General features: G+C 42.3%; 1 protein-coding gene across 7 annotated transcripts in view; it reads left to right on the forward strand.

Annotated features, from left to right (window-relative positions):
* Positions 1-21,265, forward strand: part of CLEC16A (C-type lectin domain containing 16A) — a 257,225-nt gene extending 235,960 nt beyond the window's left edge. For 5 of the 7 annotated variants that reach the window (XM_038762218.1, XM_038762220.1, XM_038762222.1 and 2 more), the window contains 2 exons: positions 4,297-4,458; positions 16,678-21,265. In XM_038762218.1, the coding sequence (XP_038618146.1) occupies positions 4,297-4,458; positions 16,678-17,036 (521 nt within the window). In that variant the 3' untranslated portion in view covers positions 17,037-21,265. Of the gene's footprint in view, positions 1-4,296; positions 4,459-12,967; positions 13,092-16,677 lie in introns of all 7 variants that reach the window. The other 2 variants (XM_038762225.1, XM_038762219.1) reach the window with 2 other exon arrangements.
* The last annotated feature ends 1,014 nt before the right edge of the window (positions 21,266-22,279 follow it).

Raw genomic sequence — 22,279 nt, forward strand, 5'->3', positions numbered from 1 at the left:
GAGCCTAGATTAGAACCCAGGTGTCGACTCGCACTCCGAGGCACTATCCTCTAGACAGAACTTTCCACATTACAGCCATTACAGTGTTGAAGTTTCTGGTGACATTTCCACCTTCAACTTGGCTGAAGTTTGAGTCCTTCCTTCCACTCTATCACTCGGCAGTGCACTTACCCAGACAGCTTGTGTCGATAGTGTGCCCCTATGGCAATTGTTGGAGAGTTGTTGCACCTTCTAAGTGGCACAAGCCATTAGACTCAGGAAGCAACGCTGCTGGAGAAAGAAGGGGAGAAAAAAGGAGCCCAAATTTATTATTCCTCCTTGAGATGACAGAGCTTAGGAAATGCTTACCCCGGGCCCTTTGGGAAAATTCCCCATCACTTAACCCGAAGCTGCTCCTTGCAGGAGAAGTAGCATGGCCTATTGGAAAGAACAGAGGCCTAGTAGAGGAACGGAGTTGAAATCCCAGCTCTTCCACTTGCCTGCCGCGTGACCATGGCCAAGTCACAACTTCTCCATGCTTCAGTTTCTTCATCTGCAGAATGGGAAGCAAATGTCTGTTCTTCCTCCTACTTCGAGTGTGTGCCCATGTAGGGCAGGGACTGAGTATGTCCTGATTATTGTATTTCTACCCCAAAGCTTAGAACAGAACTTGGCCTATAAGTCAGTGTTTAACAAATAAAGCTAATATCATTATTATTATTATCATGACATTTTAATGGTATTTGCTAAGTGCTTACGTTGTGCGAGGTGCTACCAAGCGCTGGGGTAGAGAGGAGCAAATCAGTTTGGACACAGTCAGCGTTCCACGTGAGGCTCACAGTCTTAATCCCCCTTTTATAGATGAGGTAACTTAGGCACAGAGAAGTTAAGTGACTAGTCCAAGGTCACACAGCAGACAAGCAATGGAGCTGGGATTAGAGACCAGGTCAATCTGACTCCCAGGCCTGTGCTCTATCCACTAGGCGACGGTGCTTCTCTACTGTTATTTTCATTATTATTTTGTCAAATTATCGGAGGGGCTTGGTGGGACTCGTGTTCAGTTTGGGGAGTGTAAATTTCCAGTCTCAGATTTTGAGTTCCGAAACATGACTAGAAATAAATGTGAAATCAGTTAATTGGTGGCATTTATTGGCTACCTACTGAGTGTGAAATTCTCATTCTGAGTGCTTCAAAAAGTGCAGCAGAAGACACACTTTCCCTGCCCTTAAGGAGTTTGCATTCTAACAGAGGAGTTAGGATGATGAAAATGATTTAGAAATATTACGAGTAGGAGGATGTAGGAAAAAGCTAAACTCTCTTAAATGAAGTACCAGAGTAAGTAATTGAATATACAAATAAAAATTCCAATAAAAAAATACAATTGTTGAAGACAGGAGTTAAGTACCCAAATGGTTGATGGGAGTCAGGTGCTGTAAATCATTCAGGGAAGGCTTCCTGAAGGGGTGGGGATCTCAGGGGGGTTTGAAAGCTGGGGCGAGCTGTGGTCTAGTGATTTGTTGGGGGAGTGAGCTCCAGGCCAGGGAAGAGTGTGTGTGACAGGATAGAAGCAGGGGAATCCAAAATAGAGGTGTCTACTTTTTCATTTTGACCATGGAGTCGAAAAGGAGGTACAGATTATAGAGGGGACAAGGACTGGCAAGGGAGCTAAGACCTAATGGGCCAGAAACCCATCATTTTGGATCCTTTCAGCCCTGATTGTAAACTCTTGAGTCTTCTCCAGAGACCACCCCCATCACTCCCATATAGGAGGCACCCACGGTCCAAAGCAATGTACAATTAGAAAAGTACCTGGGGACGAACAGGTTCATTGTGGGCAGGGAACATGTTTTACCAACCCTGTTATATTGTATTCTCCTAAGTGCTTAATACAGTGCTGTGCACACAGGAAGCATTCAGTAAATGGGATTTGACAGATTCTGAGCCGGAATGTAGCAAGAAAGAGAGGTGAAATGTAGCATAGGAAAATCTGGAGAGAAAGCCTAAAAACCAGAGGAAAATGGGATGCAGAGGGATGCCAAGGAAAACGGGAAGCCATTGGAAGTTTTTGAGGAGTGGAAAGAGCACTTTAAGAAGATGATTAAGCAGCAACATATTATCTGGATTGTAGTGGGGAGTAGCTGGAAGCAGAAAGACCAGTAAGGAAGCTGATAACAGTAACAACATTTTGAAAATCCAGAGTCCTCCATTTTTAATGGGATATGTTAGGAGAGAGTTCAGATTTGAAAGAAATGCCGTTACAGTGTTTCCAGATACGTCTAGATAGAATGGATTTGCCTTTATGTTAAATTTACTGGGTATTTTGCAACATACCTCTGATTAAAAGTGATCTTTGTGTTCATTCCTTGGTAGTCTGATCACATGGATCACTCTAATTCTTGGTAAATGATAAAGAAACCAAAGAGGAGCTATTGTACTATCTTGACACTCAGGTGCCTTGAGATTTTGCTTGCCATGAGATTAAGAAGATGGAGTCTACTGCACACAGTGTTGTGTTGATTTTAATGTAGATAGCATTTAACACATAACTTGGTCACTAAATCTGTACTTGTTAGGGAAAATTGTCATATTGCAGGTACTGATGTGTAATATGTAGTAAAGCTTTCAGTACTGATTGGACGTTATTCCTCAGTGCTATTGTGTGATCTCTTCAGGTTCAGATGACTACTTTCTCTGTGGCAATCTTGGTGTTGATTTACCCCAATAAACTTCAAGACCCCTTTAGTAAAACTTGCTGGAGAGTAATCAAAATCTCTCCCCAACCCCTTTCCCTGTTTCCCTTTCATACTCTTTCCCTCTCTCTCTCTCTCTCCCCCCTTCCTCTCTCCCTCTCTGCCTTTTCCCTCCTTCCTTTCCTCCTTTTCTATATATAGAATTTTCTCATCTCGATTGATGACTTGTCTGTGAAGCTATAGTTGTCTCACTTCTTACATCATAACTCGCCAGTAGGAAGTGATGTTTTTATTTTGTTTGGAATCCACTCACCTAGTGCTAACCAGACAGAAAAGCACCAAATGCTAGTTGGCCTTGATTCTTCATATGACTTTGGTGAAAGGAATGTCAGATTAGTCACCATTTTTTGTGTGTCCCATAGAATTGTCCAATGGCTAAAGACAATTGAAAAATGCCTCTTGAAATAAAACACTCCCTGCCCTGGGGCCACTAAACTGATCTTTTTACTGTGCTAATGGACCAAAAGGCACTGTTCCATTTGAAGCTTAGTTCTTGTTAGGGTTATACCAGTTTGTTTATCTTTTGATTAGGAAAAGTGTTCATGTCAGCGCCTCCTTGGCTAGTCAAATCCTTAATCCTGGGGCTCTTGGGAAGAGAATTATGTGACAATTGAGTAAAAAGGAAGGATTGTTTCTCTTACTATGTCTCTTAGCTATCTCCTATATATAACTTTTGATTGAAAAAGTAAAAAATAAAATCCTTTCTGCCGCAGATAGTAACTGAGATTAGAATCACTTAGGTGGCTGATGTGCAGAAAACTTTCTTTAGATTGTGGTGTCGGTCTAACTTACAGAATTTAGGGTACAGGTAGGTTTTATTCATCCATTTTCATATTTATGCATTTTTAAAAGCAAATGGTTTTTGTAAAATCAAAATAAAGAAAAAAATAACCATTTTTCTAAGGCCCTTTGCAGTGTCTTTCCATTACATTCCACCACACTGGAATTAAGGTATTGCCTGAGAAACTAGAAGTGAAAGGAATTTACCCAAAAAACTAGGTGGTGTGTTAAAAACCAGAAGCCGTGAATTGCAGGGAAAACTAGCTCTGGAAAGTAGGGATGTGGAGCCATTTAGGAGCGGATCAGAAAATGGATTTGGGGCAATAAAAAGAAGAATGGCAGAGAAATCATCTAAAATAAGGGGAAACGTGTTTTGTAGTCTAAGATTTATATGTTAGCATTCTTTTATGAATTTGGTTTTAGAGGACTTCTTAACAATACCCAAATGAAGGCAAATTTCATTAAACATCTCAGTGTCTCTTGGCCAATAGGAGTGCTTCTAAGTTAAGATTCACAACACCAGTTTAAGTAGCTCTGTGTGATTGTCCCCGCTTTGCAGAGGAATAGGCACTGTGCTTTGAGCGGTGACTTGGATGGACTGATTTTGGCCAAGGTGCCCCAGTCAGTTATAGCAGAATTAGGATCCAACCGTCAGCTTTCTTAGACCCTGTTCAACCAAATATCGGTGGCCCACTGAGCCCCGCTGCCACCACAGGGAATCTTCCTCACCTTCAGGTGAATCACATTTATATTTCTCGTTCATTAATGTCAGGGTCCTTTCTCACAGGATTTGCAGTGGCCCAGTGCATCAATCAGCACAACCCATCCCCGCTGTCGTCACCATCTCCTCCTTCCAGTGGCAGTTCCAGCGGCAGTTCAAGTACAGGGCGCTGTGACTCCATTTCAGCCAGCACCACCACGACTCCTTCGGCAGCCCAAAGCCCATCAGGTATCAAATCCCGGTGTTTGGCCGTGGGGGTGGATTCTGCAGAGGGGAGGGAGGGATGTGCCCGGTTTGTTCCGAAGCTTGTGGATCTACTTACCCATTTGGAAGGTGGTTCTGGTTCTCCAGGTTTCCGTGTCCACAGATGCACATTCTGACCTCCGGAATTTGAAGGCAACGTGCCGGCTCGCTGATTCTTGCTTCCACCTTGGCCTAGTTGATTAAAAAATTGTTTTTTCAGCTTGCTGTTCCAAATCCTGCCCTCTTCATGAGAGACAAAAGTTTGAGATAGCGGGTTTTGTTCTTGAAATTTGGTCCTAGTCCTTAATCTTTAGCTTTTTTAGGGCCTACAGGAGGGAGAGTCTATGAAGTTGATCTGTTCAAGGCTTTTGGAAAAGAAATTTGTCACTCTGGATGGTTTTTTTTAATTGAATTTAAAAATGCCATATGTGATTTCATTTACAGCCTGTACATTCAGTTCTGCTAGAAAGCATGTTATTGCAATGCCCATTTTGGATAGACTGTGAAGGCAGAACTAGAGAAAATTCTTCCAACAATGCACATCTGTCCGGTTAAGGTGTGACCAATCGTTGTCTTCAGAATTGGTATCTTGCGGGTTTACACGGGGTCATATGGGCAGAACTACAGTTTGAGCCTTCCCTAATGCTGGGTTCCATTAGAGGGGAGCTGGGTTTACATTAGCAGAGAGCGATATGGACATGTTCATATGTTCATTCGTTCATTCTGTCAGATTTATTGAATGCTCACTGTGTGCAGAGCACAAGTTCCATTTTGATCCACCGTTAAATAAGGAGCCCTTTCGAGAGAGATTTGTTGAGAAGGCAGGAGATTTGGCATAATGGAGGGAAGTGAGAGGTGAAGTCTTAAGCTCCTGGTTTTGTGGGTTTGGGGCAACTCAAGCATGTCCTCTCAACATTCAGAAATCCAGCAATGTTGCTTCAGTCAGTCAGTCAATCGTATTTATTGAGTGCTTACTGTGTGCAGAGCACTGTACTAAGCGTTTGGGAGAATACAATATAACAGACACATTCTCTGCCTACAACGAGCTTAAAGTTTAGAGTGGGGGGGACAGACATTAATATAAATAAATAAATTACAGATATACACCTAAGTGCTGTGGAGCTGGGAGGGGGGGATGGATAAAGGGAGTAAGTCAAGGCGACGCAGAAGGGAGTGGGAGAAGAGGAAAGAAGGGTTTAGGGAAGGCCTCTTGAAGGAGATCCGCCTTCAATAAGGGTTTGAAGGCGGGGAGAGTATTTGTCGGATATGAAGAAGGAGGCTGTTCCAGGTCTGAGACAAGATGTGGGTGAGTTATTTCTGGATATATTCTTGTACAAAAAAGAAACACACAACAAAAAAACTTTTAGTTTTCAGTGTATCTCTTCTTTGATAAAGGGTTAACGTGGACTTGCTTTCATTTGTCCATTTCTTTGACTCGGTATATCTCCAGCCTGTCAGAGTCCCGCACATAACATTTATTCTGAGCATCCATTACCCTGATCTCCTATTGACATTCATTCACAAGCCTGAGAGAGCTGCTGGGAATTGAATTGAGGGGCCAAGCAGGAAGGTCATATTGAAGCCACTTCACTTAGACATCCTTCCATTCAGCACCTGCTCCCTTCTGACCCAGTTTGGTCTTGAAAATTGAGGTGACTGACCACTCTTTCTCAACAATCCTTTCTGAGAGCAGCCACGGAGTCTGAGATTGTGATTTAGGATTAACTGCATCTCCAAGCCACTGCTGTTTATCCGAAGCTTAAATCCTAGATAATCTGCACTAGGTTTCCCGGAAGCCGAGCTAAGACCTCAGTAAATTTCTTGTGCTTCTGATCATATCATGCTTTCATGATATCTGAAATTTATTGGCTCTTTATACACACTGTGCATAAACCACGCGACCGCTCTCTCACGGCATATAAGTATAATTACGTTTTCTATCAAGAACTCTTCTAAAAGACAAACGGAAGCCGTTCCTTTTCAACTTCAGCTAAATGTTCTGTCCCAGACTCAGAAATCTAGCAGGAACTGTCCAATGAGTCTGTTCAGACAATATTCACCCAGCTGTAGAATTAATTTAGCCTATTTCCCAAGAAGTCCACTGTCATTTTTCTTAGGCTCTACAGCCCCCTCCAATTTCCGTATGGTGCCAACTGCATATTTTCTCATCTTAGAAAGCGAGGAGCTATTAAGCTGGCCCACAGTGTGTAGAAGAGAGTAACCCAGCAGTTCTGACAGTTTTAGCCCAAGGTCGTTAAGTAATGGTTGTTGCCTTACAAGCCTCTGCTCCAATTCTGTGCATCCCACCATATGAAGAGAAAAATCTATTGTGTCACCATTTTTTATGCAGCATGACAGTAAAAGCACTGAAGTAAAGCCTGACTGTCCGACTCTCCACAGACACTAAAATAACTCACCTACTTGATGAGGAGCAGTGCGTGTCAGGCGGGTTGCTCAATTCTTTGGAGGGGAAATTGAAGCCATATGGATTCAGTTACTGATCACTAGGAACAAAGTAATGAAGAATGTCAAGTTGTCCTCCTCCTCTACTTCCTTTTCCTCCTCTTCCTCTTTCTCCTTCTTTCCCTCCCCTTCTTCCCCTTCCCTTCTTCCCCTCCTTTTCCCAGTCCACCTTCTTTTCCTCTACCCAGTCTGCCTCCTCTTCCTCTTCCCAATCTGCCTCCTTCTTCTCCTCCTTCTTTTTCTTCTGCTTTCCCCTCCTCCTCCCCATCTTCCTCCTCCCTCTTCACTTCCTTCTCTTTTGCCTGCTCTTCTGGTCGTCCTCTCCTATTACTTCTCTTTCTGGAAAGGATATAGACGATTAGACAGTGGTAGTTTGTGTCTGGTTTATCCTTGTCTTGAACCTCTGTAGAAGACAGCTTCAATGGCTGACAACAGCTGAAAAGAAAACTAAATATTCTACACATAGAAGTAGTTGTAATAGTAGCATTTATTGAGCACCCATTTGGTGCAGTGCACTGTACTAGGAACTTGAGAAGAACCAAATAAAGTGACGTGTTCCCTGCCCACAAGGAACTGACCCTTTAAACTCTTTAACAGAAGGGATGATCAAATTGCAGGCTGTGTCCTGTGGGAGATCAGTTCTGCCCAGGAAATGGAATATGAGCTTTCCAGAGCCAATCAGTGGTATCTTTTGAGCATTTACTGTTGTGGACCACTGTACTAAGCTCTTGGGAGAGCAGAATAACCTTTCCAGCATCGCTCAGCCCCAGTGGAGGGAACCCGCATGGTTTCCAGCAGACCAGAGAAGAGAGGCGGTTATTTTTGGCATCGAGTGCCGTTCTTCCAGCTGTTTGGTGGTTGCCGCTTTGGCCTAAGGACAGCCTCTGCCTGGGATCCTTTCCCGGAACGCCCGAGCTTCTAGACATCAGCGACAGTCAGAACACTGGGTCTCTCCCCTCTCCAACCCCTCCACCTTTTAATGAAGGTGCCTCCGATCTTCCAAACCCCCTAAATAGCCTGGATGGGCTTATGTGTAGCCAAATGTAGCCTCACCAAAGCCAAACCTCCTCTTCCAGCCACTTGCTGGAATCGGCTTGTGCAAGAGAAAGTTCTACAGCCAAACGAAAGAGGTGGTTGTGTTGTTGAGGTGATATTTTTGAGGGAAATAATTCAGAATCATAAGAATGTTCAATGTGGTCAAAAGTAGGAATTTAGCCATTTAATTAGATTTATGTGAATCAATCACTCCCTTGTGGATAAGGCAAAGCAAATGATCTGTTCATGTTAAACTCCTGCTCCCCTTTTTTTGAAATTCATATTTATTAATTAGCATTGGCATCCTGATGCTTAGTTGGTATTTATTTAGTATCTAGGAGCTGCAGAGCACTCAAATACGCATTTGGGAGGAGTACAGTAGAGGTAAAAGACCTGATCACTGCCCTCAATTCAAACAAAAATTTCCAAAAGTCCACTTTAAGCAGATTATTCACCTCTGGACAAGTGTCCCAAATACAGGCAAGGAATCAAACGTACAGTTGATAAAACAGAATCAAAAACCATTAGTGTGTAGACCATCACATAAAAATGATGATTTCTGATAAGAATCAAGGAAATGGAAAAGCATTACATCTAAACTTTTACAATAGAAGGACCCAGGGACTTACCATTTTAATATTTACATGCTAGATAATAATAATAATAATAGTAATAATGATAAGAATGGTGGTATTTGTTAAGCACTTACTATCTGGCAGGCACTATATGCTAAGCATTGGGATTGATTCAAGCAAATCAAGTTGGACAGAGTCCCTGTCCCACATGGGGCTCATGGTCTTAATTCCCATTTGATAGATGAGGTAACTGAGGCACAGAGAAGTGAAATGACTTGCCCAAGGTGTCACAGCAGACAAGTAGTGGAGCTGGGATTAGAACCCAGGCTCCCAGGCCCATGCTCTATCCACTAGGCCTTGCAGGTTCCCTTAAAATACTTTTCTTAGAAACTAGTTTTCTGGATAAGGTGGATGCCTGAAGCATTCGTGGCCTTTGTGGCAAGCAGAATTATTCTTCAGATTAGGCCTAACAACTCTCCCTTTTCCCTCTACATCCTTTATGCTGCCATTATGGACCACTTATTCATGATTTTTTTTCTAACCCCTCTTGAACTTGCTTATATTTTTCCACCTTCACAACCATCCTAGGGTTATAAATTCTGTGTATGTTTCCTTTTGTTTGCTTTGAAACCACCACCTTCCAGCCTCAAAGAATGTCTCGTCATTCTGGTGTTGTGGGAATTGGTGAACAACAATTCCATTTTCACTCTGCTCACATCCTTCATGATTTAATAGATTTCAATCATGTCTACTCTCAGCCTTCACCTTTCCAGACTGGAGAATTCTTAACTTTTTCCATCTACATTCAGTTCCACCATAACATGTGTGTCATCATCTGTTTTACTGCAGAAGGGGCCTGAGACTTCTCTGCAAAAACCTACATATTCTCCTAAGGCCAGGACTTTGGAAGATGAAGAGGAAAAGTACTAGTAATAGTCAATCGTATTTATTGACTGTTAATTGTGTGCAGAGAGAACACTATCTATATGTTGCCAACTTGTACTTCCCAAGCACTTAGTACAGTGCTCTGCACACAGTAAGCGCTCAATAAATGCGATTGAATGAATGGGAGAGTACAATGTAACAGTGTAACAGACACATTCCCTGCCCTCAACCAGCTCACAGTCAAGAGGGAGACGGACATTAATTAAATAAAATTATGGATATGTACATAAGTGCCGTGGGGCTGGGAGGGGGGAAGTGCATAAAGAAGGTGACGCAGAAGGGAGAGAGAGAAAAGGAAAAGAGGGTTTATGTAGGGAAGTCGTCTTGGAGGAGATGTGCCTTCAATACGGGTTTGAAGGGAGGGAGAGGAATTGTCTCTCGGATATAAGGAGTGGAGGGCATTCCAGGCCAGGGACAGGACATGGGCGAGAGGTCGGCGGCAAGATAGATGAGAGAGAAGGTTGGCATTTAGTGGAGCCAAGTGTGTGGGCTGGGTTGTAGTAGGAGAGTAGTGAGGTGAAGGGGAGGGGACAAGGTGATTGAGTGCTTTAAAGTAGACGGTAAGGAGTTTCTGTATGATGCAGAGTAGTAGTAGCACAGCAGCAATAGTATTTATTAAGGGCTTACGGTGTGCAAAACACCATAGTAAGCCCTGGAAAAGAATTCCCAAAGTCATGGAAGCCCTCCCAGAGTTCAGTCCTACAGATGTGAACTTAGTGGCTATCTTTCAGAAAACTGCCACCTTGATCCCGTTCATTCTTATTGTCAGTGAACTTCCTTAACTTCACTCGGTCTCCCATACTGATGGCAGAGTTGCTCATGTCTTCATATTGGACCCTTTAAACTGTAAGCTCATTGTGTACAGGGAATGTGTCTGTTTACTGTTATATCGTGCTCTCCCAAGTCCTTAGTACAGTGCTCTGTACAAAGTCAGTGCTCGATAAATATGATTGAATGAATGAATGAATTAGGCAGTGTTTTAGCAACAGATTATTTTTTGCACGGAAGTTAGTTACACCTGATTTTAGGGGGAAAAATGCTTCTTCCTGTACTTATTACAGATCCCTAAACCCTTGCTGAAAAATATAAACGAAGCCAAAAATGTTTTATTTTAGGTGTGAATTATTTCCATCCCTGGTCCAGTTACTCTCCACTTGATATTTAACTTTAATATTTATATTTTAACTTGATATTTTAACTTGATATTTAACTTTGAATAAAATGTTTTGAGATCTTTGGCAAGGGCAGTGATTATTGAAATGCCTTTTGTCACTTATCTGGAACTCTTTGCCTGTTCCTGTGTTTGGGTTTGCCTCAAGCTAGCAGTTATTTCTAGTGGACTGAGAAATTTAATTTACTTCCTGTTGAGAAAATGATGTTGAATTCTGTTTCTTTTAATACCCGATGGTTTTTGGGAAATAGAAATAGGAAAGCACACATGGCGGGAAGGGGATAATAGGCCAAATCCTAGAAATAAATCTAGAACTGGTAAAGAGATGAGGTTTTTTTCTTTTTTTTCCCCCTGTGGCTTTTTCTGTCCTCTAAACCTGTTATTATGATTAGTGCAAAGTGTCCTCATGTATGTGTTGTGTAAAGCATATTGCTTCTTAACAATTTGAGTTCCACTGTAACCCTTAAATCTGTAAGTGTGAGGAGGTTATGTTTTTAAATATACCTTTAGGGTCTGCTTTGTACAGAGGGAATGCTTTTCGGTTGAGACTTTATTTATGGTTCACCATGTTATGGTAATAGTTGTTTTATTAAGATTTGGTAAAAAAAAAAAAAAAAAGGCCTAGCCTGTTGTAGGCAGGGATTAGCTCTCTTTATTTTTGAATTGTACTTTCCAAGTGCTTTGTACAGTGCTCTGCGCGCAGTAAGCACTCAATAAATATGATTGAATGAATGAATGAATGAAAACAATGTGACAGGGTGGGGATGGGGGGAGGAGTAAATTGGCCTGGGTACTGAAGCTCTAGCTCTTGGTGGTAGCAATGCAGGGGTGGATCTTTTCATTTAAAAAAAAAAGTCATCCCCCTCCATTTATCTTTTCCTGATGTTTGCTCCCCTGCTGAGATTCACCTATTGTGTTTTTTACCTCCCCCATTATCAAAAGTTCATTCATTCATTCAGTCGTAGTTATTGATTGCTCACCGTGTGCAGAGCACTGTACTAAGCACTTGGAAGAGTACTAAAATGAAAGCTCTGTTCTGCCTTAAGGAAAAAAGACTTGAACTAATTTGTAAAATATGGGGACATTTGACTCTCTCAGGGGACTAGATAGAAAACCCTGAAAAGGGGAACAAAGAAGATGAAAGTTCAACTGCTCTTTCATAAACTTGTAAAAGAAAGATCAGAAGGCCTTATTCCTTATCCTATGCCATTCACAGGATACTGCAAATGTTTGGCCTTGGCTATTGTTTCTGCTTCTAGTACAAATGTCACCTGTCTTTAATAGTCTTAATTATTCATTGTCTGTGACATTTTTTACATATAATAAAATATTCATGTTCCACTTAAGCCATACTCTCCAGGAAGAGTAGAGCAGAAAATTAGATTTTTAATTATGAAGGTGAGGTCCTTCAAGGCCTTAAGTGTTATCTAAAATATTAATTTAAGCCCCCAAATAGAAATCTTCCTATGGAAAGAGAAGCTACTAACCTTTTGTTTCATCCAGTCAGGGTAATGTGGAGTTTCATCCAGTCCCCTTTTTGCCATGTCATTTGCTCTCGGCCTTCTGAGTGTCAACAAGGGAGTCCTGCAGAATTCTCCAGCCTTTGAAAACTTCCAGTGGATGGCATGGGAATTCAGCTTTTTAGCCTCGATGAAGGTTTCTGATGACAGTTTCCCAATTTGAATCCAGTGCTGTAGGTTTAATTTTGTGACCATGAAATGTGGTCCACCAAATGAATCTTGAACAAAAATGCCCTTATTTCCCTAAGATGGTTTTGCTGAATTCCCCATCACCCCCACTGTCCTGTGCACAACATCCAACATTTCTTAACTGCTTCTTATAAAACCGTCCCCTGGGTTTCACTTCCTAGAGCTCATCCCGTTTCCAAGAGAGCTCATTGCACCATATGATTTATTAAAAGGGAGAGGAGTTAAACAAAAAGAAAAAAAATGTTGATACAATTCTGCTTATCATTCAGTCGTTTTAATTGAGTCTGTGGGAGAGCACAATATAACACAGTTGGTAGACATGTTTCCTGCCCACAGCGAGCTTACTTATGAAAAAAAAACCCTCCTGAACGATCACTTTTGATTTTCATTCATCCTGCCTGATCTGCATGTTAAGTAAGTATGTGTAACAGTTACATACCAGCAGTTTGGAGAGTATGTACGGCCCTGCATCTCTATCACCTAAGTCCTTTGTTGGTATTGTACTGTAACATTTATTCTCTGTGTCCATTTCCTTTCCCTTCCCTCCATCCCATTGTTAAAGGCTTCCTTTGATCTGTCCCTGTGTTTTCCTTCAGTAAGGTCTGGCAGGAAAGGACGACGGCGAGTTTTCAGTCTGTCGGAGGCTGACAGTCATGGTGGACACTGGGTTTAGGTCTTCGAGCAGCTGCTACCACGGCAACTCACGCAAAATCAATTCAGGCAGGTTTCTCCATTAGCCCACAACAATTCAGTAGCCATGCAGTATTTCCATACTAACAGCAATGACTCGCCCAGGTGCAGGAGAGATGTGCTGTGTCTAAAATAGCATCACCACACCAAACTCTTTGGTCGTACGATTTGACAGTATCACTTTCAACTTCATTGCGGCTCTCAGAATTGGCTACTTGAAAGCTTCTTATCAAATTCTCGCCATGGCTCTCTCCTCAGGAGAAGATGTAAATTCTTGTGGCCCAAGAAGGTACTTTAAGCTTGGCTGTTTCAGTAGAACTTGCCCAGGCCTGGAGTGATGCCGGTTTCCCTCAGATTTGGGGTCAGGTTAGGCATAAACCTAACCACCAACAGGCTCACTCCTAGTTTAGTGAAAGAGATGTACATTACCCATTTGAAATTCCCCCGTTAAAAGGGGAAAGGAGAACTCAGACTTTTAACTAAGCAGTCAAATGTTAATATGGAATTATTTGTTCTGATTTTGCTTCAGTTAATATATTAAATGAATGAAACAATTAGGACTTTGTCAAGAGTAATTTACAGTGTGTTTATACTCATGAATGGGTTTCAAAGCTTTTCCTTTATCATATTAAGTATAATCGTCTTGGCAGATGACAAAAATCTTTACTAACTTTTTTAGGTTTACCATTTTATTTCAGCAAATTACATTTCTCATTTGGTTTTCAAGCTATGTTTTAGAAAATTATACCTTTTTTAAACTCATTTGTCCTGCTTTGCCACCCCTTAAGTTAAAAATCTATCTCCCTTTAAAGCCTTTCTGGTCCTTCCCTGATTTGAACTCCCTTCATTTTTTCTACAAAACCTTTCTTGGCTCCTTCTTTTCAAGTTTTAGTACAGTTATTCTAGGCATTTAACTCCAAGCCCCATTAATCTGAATACTGTATTTCCCAAAGGGCGGCTTTATTGGAAAGAACCCAGGGACTGGCTACCAGCAGCCGGCCAGAACCACTTTGCTCAAGCCCTGATCCCATCTAAGGCCAGACAAGAACCATCCATTCAAACACATGTCCTGCTAGCAATGTTGAATTAGCACTGACAAAGCCAAAGAAGGGAAATAGCCATTCTTTTTCCATCTGCCAATTCTCAGGAGGCATTTGGAGGAGAGGTACCTCTTATACTTTGAAATTTTGGCTCCTTACTATGCTATTAAAAAGTTTCTGCTACTTATATGATTACGTATTACCTAGGCTGCATATCATCAGATAAGCAGCATGGCTCAGTGGAAAGAGCACAGGCTTTGGAGTCAGAGGTCACGGGTTCAAATCCTGGCTCCGCCAATTGTCAGCTGTGTGACCTTGGGCAAGTCACTTAACTTCTCTGTGCCTCCGTTACCTCATCTGTAAAATGGGGATTAAGATTGTGAGCCCCCCATGGGACAACCTGATCACCTTGTAACCTCCCCAGCACTTAGAACAGTGCTTTGCATATAGTAAGCGCTTAATAAATGCCATTATTATTATTATTATTATTATTATCACCCTCTTTTCTAAAGCAAAGCCCCTTCTGGGGTTTTATTTAGCGGTTGGGAAGGTTAAAAAAAAAACATAGATAATGCTAGAGTCTAACTGAAGTATGGAAGAGTTTATCGTAGTGAATAGGAATATGGAGAATTGCCCTTCAAATGAAAGTGCTTGTCAATCATTCAGTCAGTGACATTCATTGAGTGTACTTTGTGCAGAGCACTATATTAAGTACTGAGGAAAATACACTACAACAGAGTAGTTGGTAAACAACCCTGCTGTCAAGGGGCTCATTATAAACACATAATAAACCACTTAGGGTATTGATATCCAGAGCATCTCCTCAGTCTGTGTGTGCTAATACTTAATGTTGCAGTGAGGAAAGCTGTATTTGCTAGGTAGGAAGAATGACTGAGATCAGAAAGAAACATTAAAACTGGCAGCTATCTTATACAGTCAGTTGTAAGCACTGTTAAAAACTTGGATATATACACCATTCCACTCCCCACAAAGCATCTTACTAGATGAAGCTAGTTGGTTTGAATTTCAAGGACGCAAAGAAAACAGAATTCAGACTGTCGGTTCAGCATTTTCTAGTCTTTAGTTGACTCACTCACTGATTATTCCAACACTTGCCATTCTACCACTGCTCTCTTCTTCCCTTAAGATTAGACAAATAGAAAGTCAGGTCCCTTCTTTCACCTCTGCTTTGCTTTAACAGAGATGCTTAGCAAAAGTAGTCAAGTAATAAAAACCAGAAAACCTCATGTTTGAAAGTTTTTGTTAATCATAATTCAGGTTTTTTTGCTGGCAGAACAGAGGTAATATAATATTTCTGTTTTCTTTTCCCCACTTAATGCCGTCTTCTTATCTCATTCTGTTTAAAGGTTCTGTTTCATTTGGTTTTTCTTCTTTTGCTATAACTTAAGTTTGCTTTTTCATGCTTTTTCAGATTTAATCAGAGCCACGCCGAAACTGAAATAACTAAAACTGTTCTCGGGTCAAATGTAACTTTCAGAACTGAGCTCTGCGCATAGTGTTCAGAATCTTTTGCAATGGCCTAACGTCATTAAATGACATCCACGAATTGAAACTCTGTATAAATATCCCCTCTCGTGGCTGGAGGCTGAATCCCTCTAATGGTTTTCAAAATACCATCATCTGAAATCCAGAAAGATGTATATCAGAATGAGCACCAATCTTATCTAGTGTTTCTGCATATGTGAAATATGCACTGGAAGGCCAAAGAGCCATTTGTCTCCAATTTAACCTGGAGTTTGAAAAGTTCCAAAAATCACAATTCCTAAAATAACTTCATTAGGTGGAAAGCCTGTTCTTTCTCCCAAAATGGATTCCCTCCTCAGTCCCCAGTGGGGCTGCCTCACTCTTGTAATGGATTTTGACATTTCCAAACCACTTTCAGGTTGCTAACTCAGCACTTATGAACACCCATGTAAGAAAACTAACCACAGTCTATCTAGTGTTTGTGTAAGCTGAAGAGTTCTGCAGAATTAGTCTCTTTTAAATTATTTCATAGTTGGTTCTCCCTTGGGAAGATCGGCACTCAATTTAGATTCTGGTAATGGACAGTGCACAGGCTTAAGATAGATTGGCTTTCCAGCTTCAAAATCTATTTCCTGAAAATGAGTTCTGCAGGATCTGATGTTGCAGTGCCCTACCGGATGCCAATCATGCCCAAATGCATGCCATTTCATATACCCAAAATGTCTTATCCATAGAGATTTCACCTTCTAAAAAGCATCATTTTCATGTCTCAGGACGTTGTTATTTTGTCCCAAACTGAAGTAATCTAAGTGAACTCAATCGACCATATTTTCACTACAGTGGAAGGTTTGGGTGTTTACACTGTCGTTTACACTGTCGCCCAGTGAAAGGGAAAGAGGAGGGAAATTGTTTCTCCAGAATTTGGCTTCTACCCGTGTGAATACACACACACACCTGCACACACATCTGGCTCAGTGTATGCTGTGCTAAACCTTTAGTGAACCCTTTTCTCTGGAGAGTTCTAGAGTTCAGGACCCTAAAGCAGGCTGCGAGTCTCGAGGGCTAAGTGTTTGTCATATATTCTCTCCCAGATGACCCTGTGGCTCCTGAACAATGTCAGCTGACCCTCCCAGACCAGGTGGCGATTGTGAACGAAGCTCCTTCCACCGCCTCCAAGTCCAGCAAGAACCCTGGCAAGAGCCAAGAAGCAGAGCCGGTGAACCTGTCGCCCAGCCTGATTCCTGCCCAACAGCCAACGCTCTCTCTCATCTCTGACGACAGGACAGATGCTTTGAGCGTGGAGTCCCTGACCCTGGTTCCTCCAGTGGACCCCCACAGCTTCCACGCTTTCAGCCGCACCTCTCAGGTTTCCCCCCAGACCCAAGGCGAAAGAGGGACGGAGGTTGCGGGAGCCACTCCCAGTGAGCGTGTGGAGCCGGATGACGAATAGTGATGTAGATGGCGTGGTCGATTTTTCTCCGTTTCTACACGGACCAGATCGAAGCCAGCCGGTGGCCACGGGAGGGGCACCAGCGGGGAGCGACTCCATTTTGAAGTGAGAAGCAGCGGTCCCCTTACCCCTGGAAATTTCCGGCCTACGTCTGAAATGACACCTCATCCTCTATTCGAATTCCTATTTCCCATCTTGCACTTAAGCAACGGGCTTGCTGGAGCGGAAACTGACGAAGGCCCGAATTCTCCAAGCTACCACGATCCCGCCCACGAGATCCTCGGTGCCCGCTTAGGATTAGGCTTCCATCATGTATCTACTGCGAAGTGGTGATATCTCAGAGAGCGTGGGTGTTTTGGTATCAGGATTCTTCTCATTTGAAATCAGATGCCTTGCAGTTGTCCGGGAGGGGGCAAAAATAAGCTGTTGTAGGGGTGGAGTTGAGTAGAGGCATCCTTTCGATTCTTGTAACTTTCTGTTCCCTGGGTGACCTGGCAGATTTCTATCAGAACTGTGGGGAGGGGGGCTGAGAGGAGGGGGCGAGGTTACTTTCAGAAGTTCATACATAAAAAGCAAACTTGGAGAATGTCTCGTCGAGGTATTAATTTCAACATGGGTATTCAAACAAAAGGCATCTTTAAAAATCCCTAGCAGTTTAAAGTTTGGTGTAATAAAGTCACAGTCACTCTCAACCCCATCACCAAATTCTTGGGAATCTCTTGAAGTTCAGCTAGTTTTTCATAAGAGTCGCCAATGGAAAATATTTGGTATTTTAAAAATTTACATTTTGTCTTTTCTTACATGACTATTCATTGGACATCAATTATAACATGACCGATGACTGATGAATGATGAAGAGGTTTCTTGAAAGGCCTAAATTATTTTCCCAAACCAAATCACAGGATTTGAATGCCTGTTAATCCGGAGGGCTCAGACACTTCTTGGATACAGTGGAGAAGCCTCACTCTACTCTGGGAGGTCATCTTTCATGACAAGCTGAAAATTGCAGAGAAAATTTCCACTCAGTAAAATCTACCTTTTTCATGGGAGACCAAATCTAAACAATTTTTTTTTTAGGGTCTTCTTAAATCTGTTGCCTCTATTTGCTGGTGCAGTTTTAGTACTGGGGCAAGTAATTCAAAGTTCAGAGCATTCACTATACCTGAATGTAAATGAATGGGAAATTGTTCCTCTGAATTTGCCTCCACAAATTTTTTGTGTTGTGTTCATTTTCAGTGGACCTTTTCAGTGCTTCAGATCAGAATTGTGGAATAGAATCACCATAAAAGAGAACCTTACATAAACCCAATTAATTTAATTGAATTTTAAATCAAATTCAAATTGGATAAGAAGTGGAAAAGTCAACACAGGCCCAAGATCACTCCGCAGAGATAGATGACCTATTTAGTTATCGCCATTTGCCTTGCAGCATGGATCTTGTGAAGGAAGGCAACAGCCAAGCTAGAAAAGATGCTGTTTGGCAGTAGGGTGAGGGGGCTTCAGCAGGGCATGACAGTTAGTAAAAAAAATTTTGACAGGAAGAAAACAGTGGATCCACCAGCTTAACAGCCTTCTTCTGGATGTTTACTTGTCTTTTCTGAACATGAGTTGAAAAAAAAATAATGCCTGTCTGTGTCCGCGCACCTTAGAAATGTAAAGTCAATAAAAGTGTTGTCCCTACTCCAGTCAGTTTATAGTGTTGTTTATCCTTTTGAAAATCTTTATCCCTTTTAATGTTTTAATGTTTTCTAGGAACTCAAAGGACAGGAGTAGGGGTGCTTCCCAGCCCATTCTCATTAAAAAGAAGGCCTTTCCTAGCATGAAAAAGAGCAAAACAAGTCAAACCAAAAGTCCCCCATCACCAGGATTTTCTGATGCAGTGTGGCTTCAGAGCTTTATCTGCCCAGCCTGGAAGAACCAGGGGCTGTGTTATGCAGATGAGGCCAAGGCCTCCCTCAGTTCAATTCTGTATTTTCCCTCCAGGCGAGTGGACTGGGGAAAGGACCTCCTCATAATGGCATTATTCTGAGGTGGCTCTTTGTTAGCACTCATTGTAGTCCTAGCCAGTGGCCTGGAAATCCCTTCCTTCAGAGGGAGATCGATCCAAGAAGATCGTGGCTGATTGGATGAGCTGCTTTTGGTTGGGCCCTTTTCTCCCTGAGACCTTCTTTACCGTGAATCCCATCAAAAGCGGCTCCGGCCATTTACATTCTTCCAAAGCCTTGCTTTCTTCTTCCCCCTGCCCCTGCTTCAGGGGATTTTCAGTAAACTGAAAGGATGGTGAAAAGGTTTTTTCTGTGAGCTACAGTAATCCTCTGTCTTGAACTGTACTTGGCTCTTGAAGCAGTTTCCATAACAGAAATCTCATCACTGTGCCCAGGTAATGTGCCAATACTGGAATCTGAGTTGTTGTTTGTGTGTAGTGAGGACTGCACACACAACTTTCCGTTGTGAAACTTGTAGGTACAATTTCATTTTAGATTAAAATACTGGCTCTTGATGTTGTTATATTGAATTTTATTCGGCTCCATAAACAACCGCATTAAACTGGTCACTAAACATTGTCCCACCTTCTTATGTCAAGAAGTTTGAAGAATATCTCAGTGCCTATGAGGCCTGTGGAAGATTTTGTATCGGTTGGTTTGTTTTAACCTGGGAAGAAGTTGTTGACTTCACATATGAGATAGGTTGAAGTCTTGTCTGTCAGTGAGGAAGAGGGAAAGGCAAGGGTTTTTATCCATCTCTGAACCCCTGAGTGGGAACTGTGGGTAAGGCAGAGGGGCAGTGAGATGTTGGCCATGGAAACAAAGCCACTTTGTTAGAAGAGTTAAGGGTTGGGAGGATTTTTTTGTTTTCCTTTTTTAAAAAATTGATGCTAGATATAGTTGTTGCAAATAAAGTGAGTTCACACCTGCTGAATATTCAAGTCTTTCCATGAGCAGAAAGGTATGATTGGAATGAAAAGGAAGGGCAGATATTATAATAGTTAACTCTGAAGCACACTTCCCCAACTTAGAACTTCTGAGTTAAATATAGAACAAACAACAAACCTTTCCATGTTCTGCCAAGAAGGGTTTTTGTCCTAACAGTACCAGACTTCCTTGGTCCACTGCATCCTGAAATCCTCATTTTGAACATTCGCTGTTGGCTTCATTCGTGGCCTAGGGAGTGGGCTGATAATCTCCACTCAAGAGATTCAGGCCATTTTGGTGTTAATTTATGCAAATGAATCGGCTCTCTGTGTCCTCCCTCACTGCTGTGCTGTTTATTTCTGTCGGGTAGTTTGGATTTAGTTACAGGGTGTAGATGTGTTGCAGAGTCCTTGCCGGCGGGTTAGTGTCTAAAAGGTTTGAGGTTTAACTGAAAGCAAGCACACCTGACTTCTTAGTATTAGTGTGACATCAGATGTAATTAATTCAATTTAAATGGTTTTCCGAAGAAAGTCATGTGGTGGGAGCTGTGGGTTACTGGTTTTCGTGGTTCTGTGGGGCTGGAGGCAGAGCTGCAGAAAGTGCAAGTGTGTAGTGTATCTTCGAGGCCAGACGTGTGCGTTTCCCTGTACGTTCTGCTATCACAATTGATCACGCAGGCATGTGGTCATTGAGAGCTTCAGTCTCAATATGAGTTTACCAAATAAAGGCCCATCCAGACAGTGTAAGCTGAAAAGAACCAAATTACAGTCTTTCCCTGCTGAGCAGCTCATCATTCAGGTTCGTTCCGGTGAGCTCCTCCCTTCATTTGAAGGCATGGTGGTGATTTACCGTGTGTGTCCGGTTTTATTTGGAGTTCTCTGCCGTGGGAAAGGAGCCCCAGTTTGTGAGCCAGTCAGGCTGTGCCCATTCAACAGGCGACCAGGGATGAAGGATACCGGAAGTCGGGGGAGATGTGGGTGGCGTGTAAGTCCAAAGGTGCAATGTTAAAAGGGGGATTGACTTTCTGATCTTTTCTAGATGCAATAAATGCAAAAGCTTAAGTGTAAGTCGTTAGGTATTTGGAGTAAATGTAATGATACATGTTGTTCCTTTAACCTGATATGTAAATAAAATTTGTCTTGGGGAGAAGCAAAGTTGGGAAATCTTAGTAGCCGTTTCTGAAAATGTGTACAGTCCTAGGGAAGTACCTGCATTTGCTGGCATGAGTCATGCTTCATGTGTATTGAACTCAAGGGAAATGAAAACTAGAACTTCTTTGTAAAATGAACTTGGCAATAAAAATGGTGTTATAGAGAACTGGGTCTGTTCTGTACTGTTTCATAGAAAAAACATCTAAAATGGTGCTAACTGCTTTGCCAGGAAGATATCGAGGTGTGTAGGTATTGCTAGCAATCCCTACCTCCCCTCCCCACTCCACCACACCTGCCTCCTCCCTCCACCCCCTGAGCTCTTAAGGTTCCTGCAATTCCCCAAGTCCCTGCGGTTTATGTGGAGTTTAGCCTCTGCAGGTACTCTCCTTGGGGGCATTCCTTATCATCCATTTCCTAGGAGAAAGGAGGCACTGACATCTACTCCTCAGTCCTGTGCCTCAGATAGAATTCTGTAATAATGTGCTTTTTTCTTGGCGATGCCTCCTGGCAGAGGATACAATAGATTCTTGGGTGCTGTCATCTAGGCTCGAACAAAAGAAGTGTCATTGCACTGGGAAAAATGGTACTTCCGATTTTCAGGAGGTTTCTCCCTGGTGCACAAGAGGACAGGGACCAAGTCAAGCCTTGAGGTACATCAGATGGTTGATGTGAGTGTCCTAGTGGTTAGAGCACAGGCCTCAGAGTCAGAGGACCTGGATTCTAAGCCTGGCTCCACCACACGTCTGCTGGGTGACCTTGGGCAAATCACTTAACTTCTCTGGGCCTCAGTTACCTCATCTGTAAAATGGGGATTGAGACTGTGAGCCCTGTGTGGGACTGTGTCCAACCCCAGAGCTTAGTAACAATGCCTGGCACAAAGTAAGCACTTAACAGATGTCATATTAAAAAACCAGCCTTTTCCATCCCCACTGACGGAAGAGCAAGAGGGAATTAGATTGAATTTCAGCAGAGGCACTGAGGTTAGATGTGCAAATCCACTTTGAAGCAAAGTAGAGTATAACTAATTATATGCTACAATTCATGCATGTGCCAGCGGAACCTGGGCAAATAAAAGGTGATAGTGTTTATAGTAAAAGGAAAAGGTAAAGTTTGAGGATCTTTTGTCGGGGTGGGAAGAGAGCTGAAAGCAAAGTAGTACTCTCTCTTAATTAGATCCTGC

This window comes from Tachyglossus aculeatus, chromosome 21 (genome assembly GCF_015852505.1).
Source record: "Tachyglossus aculeatus isolate mTacAcu1 chromosome 21, mTacAcu1.pri, whole genome shotgun sequence".
Taxonomy (NCBI): Eukaryota; Metazoa; Chordata; class Mammalia; order Monotremata; family Tachyglossidae; genus Tachyglossus; species Tachyglossus aculeatus.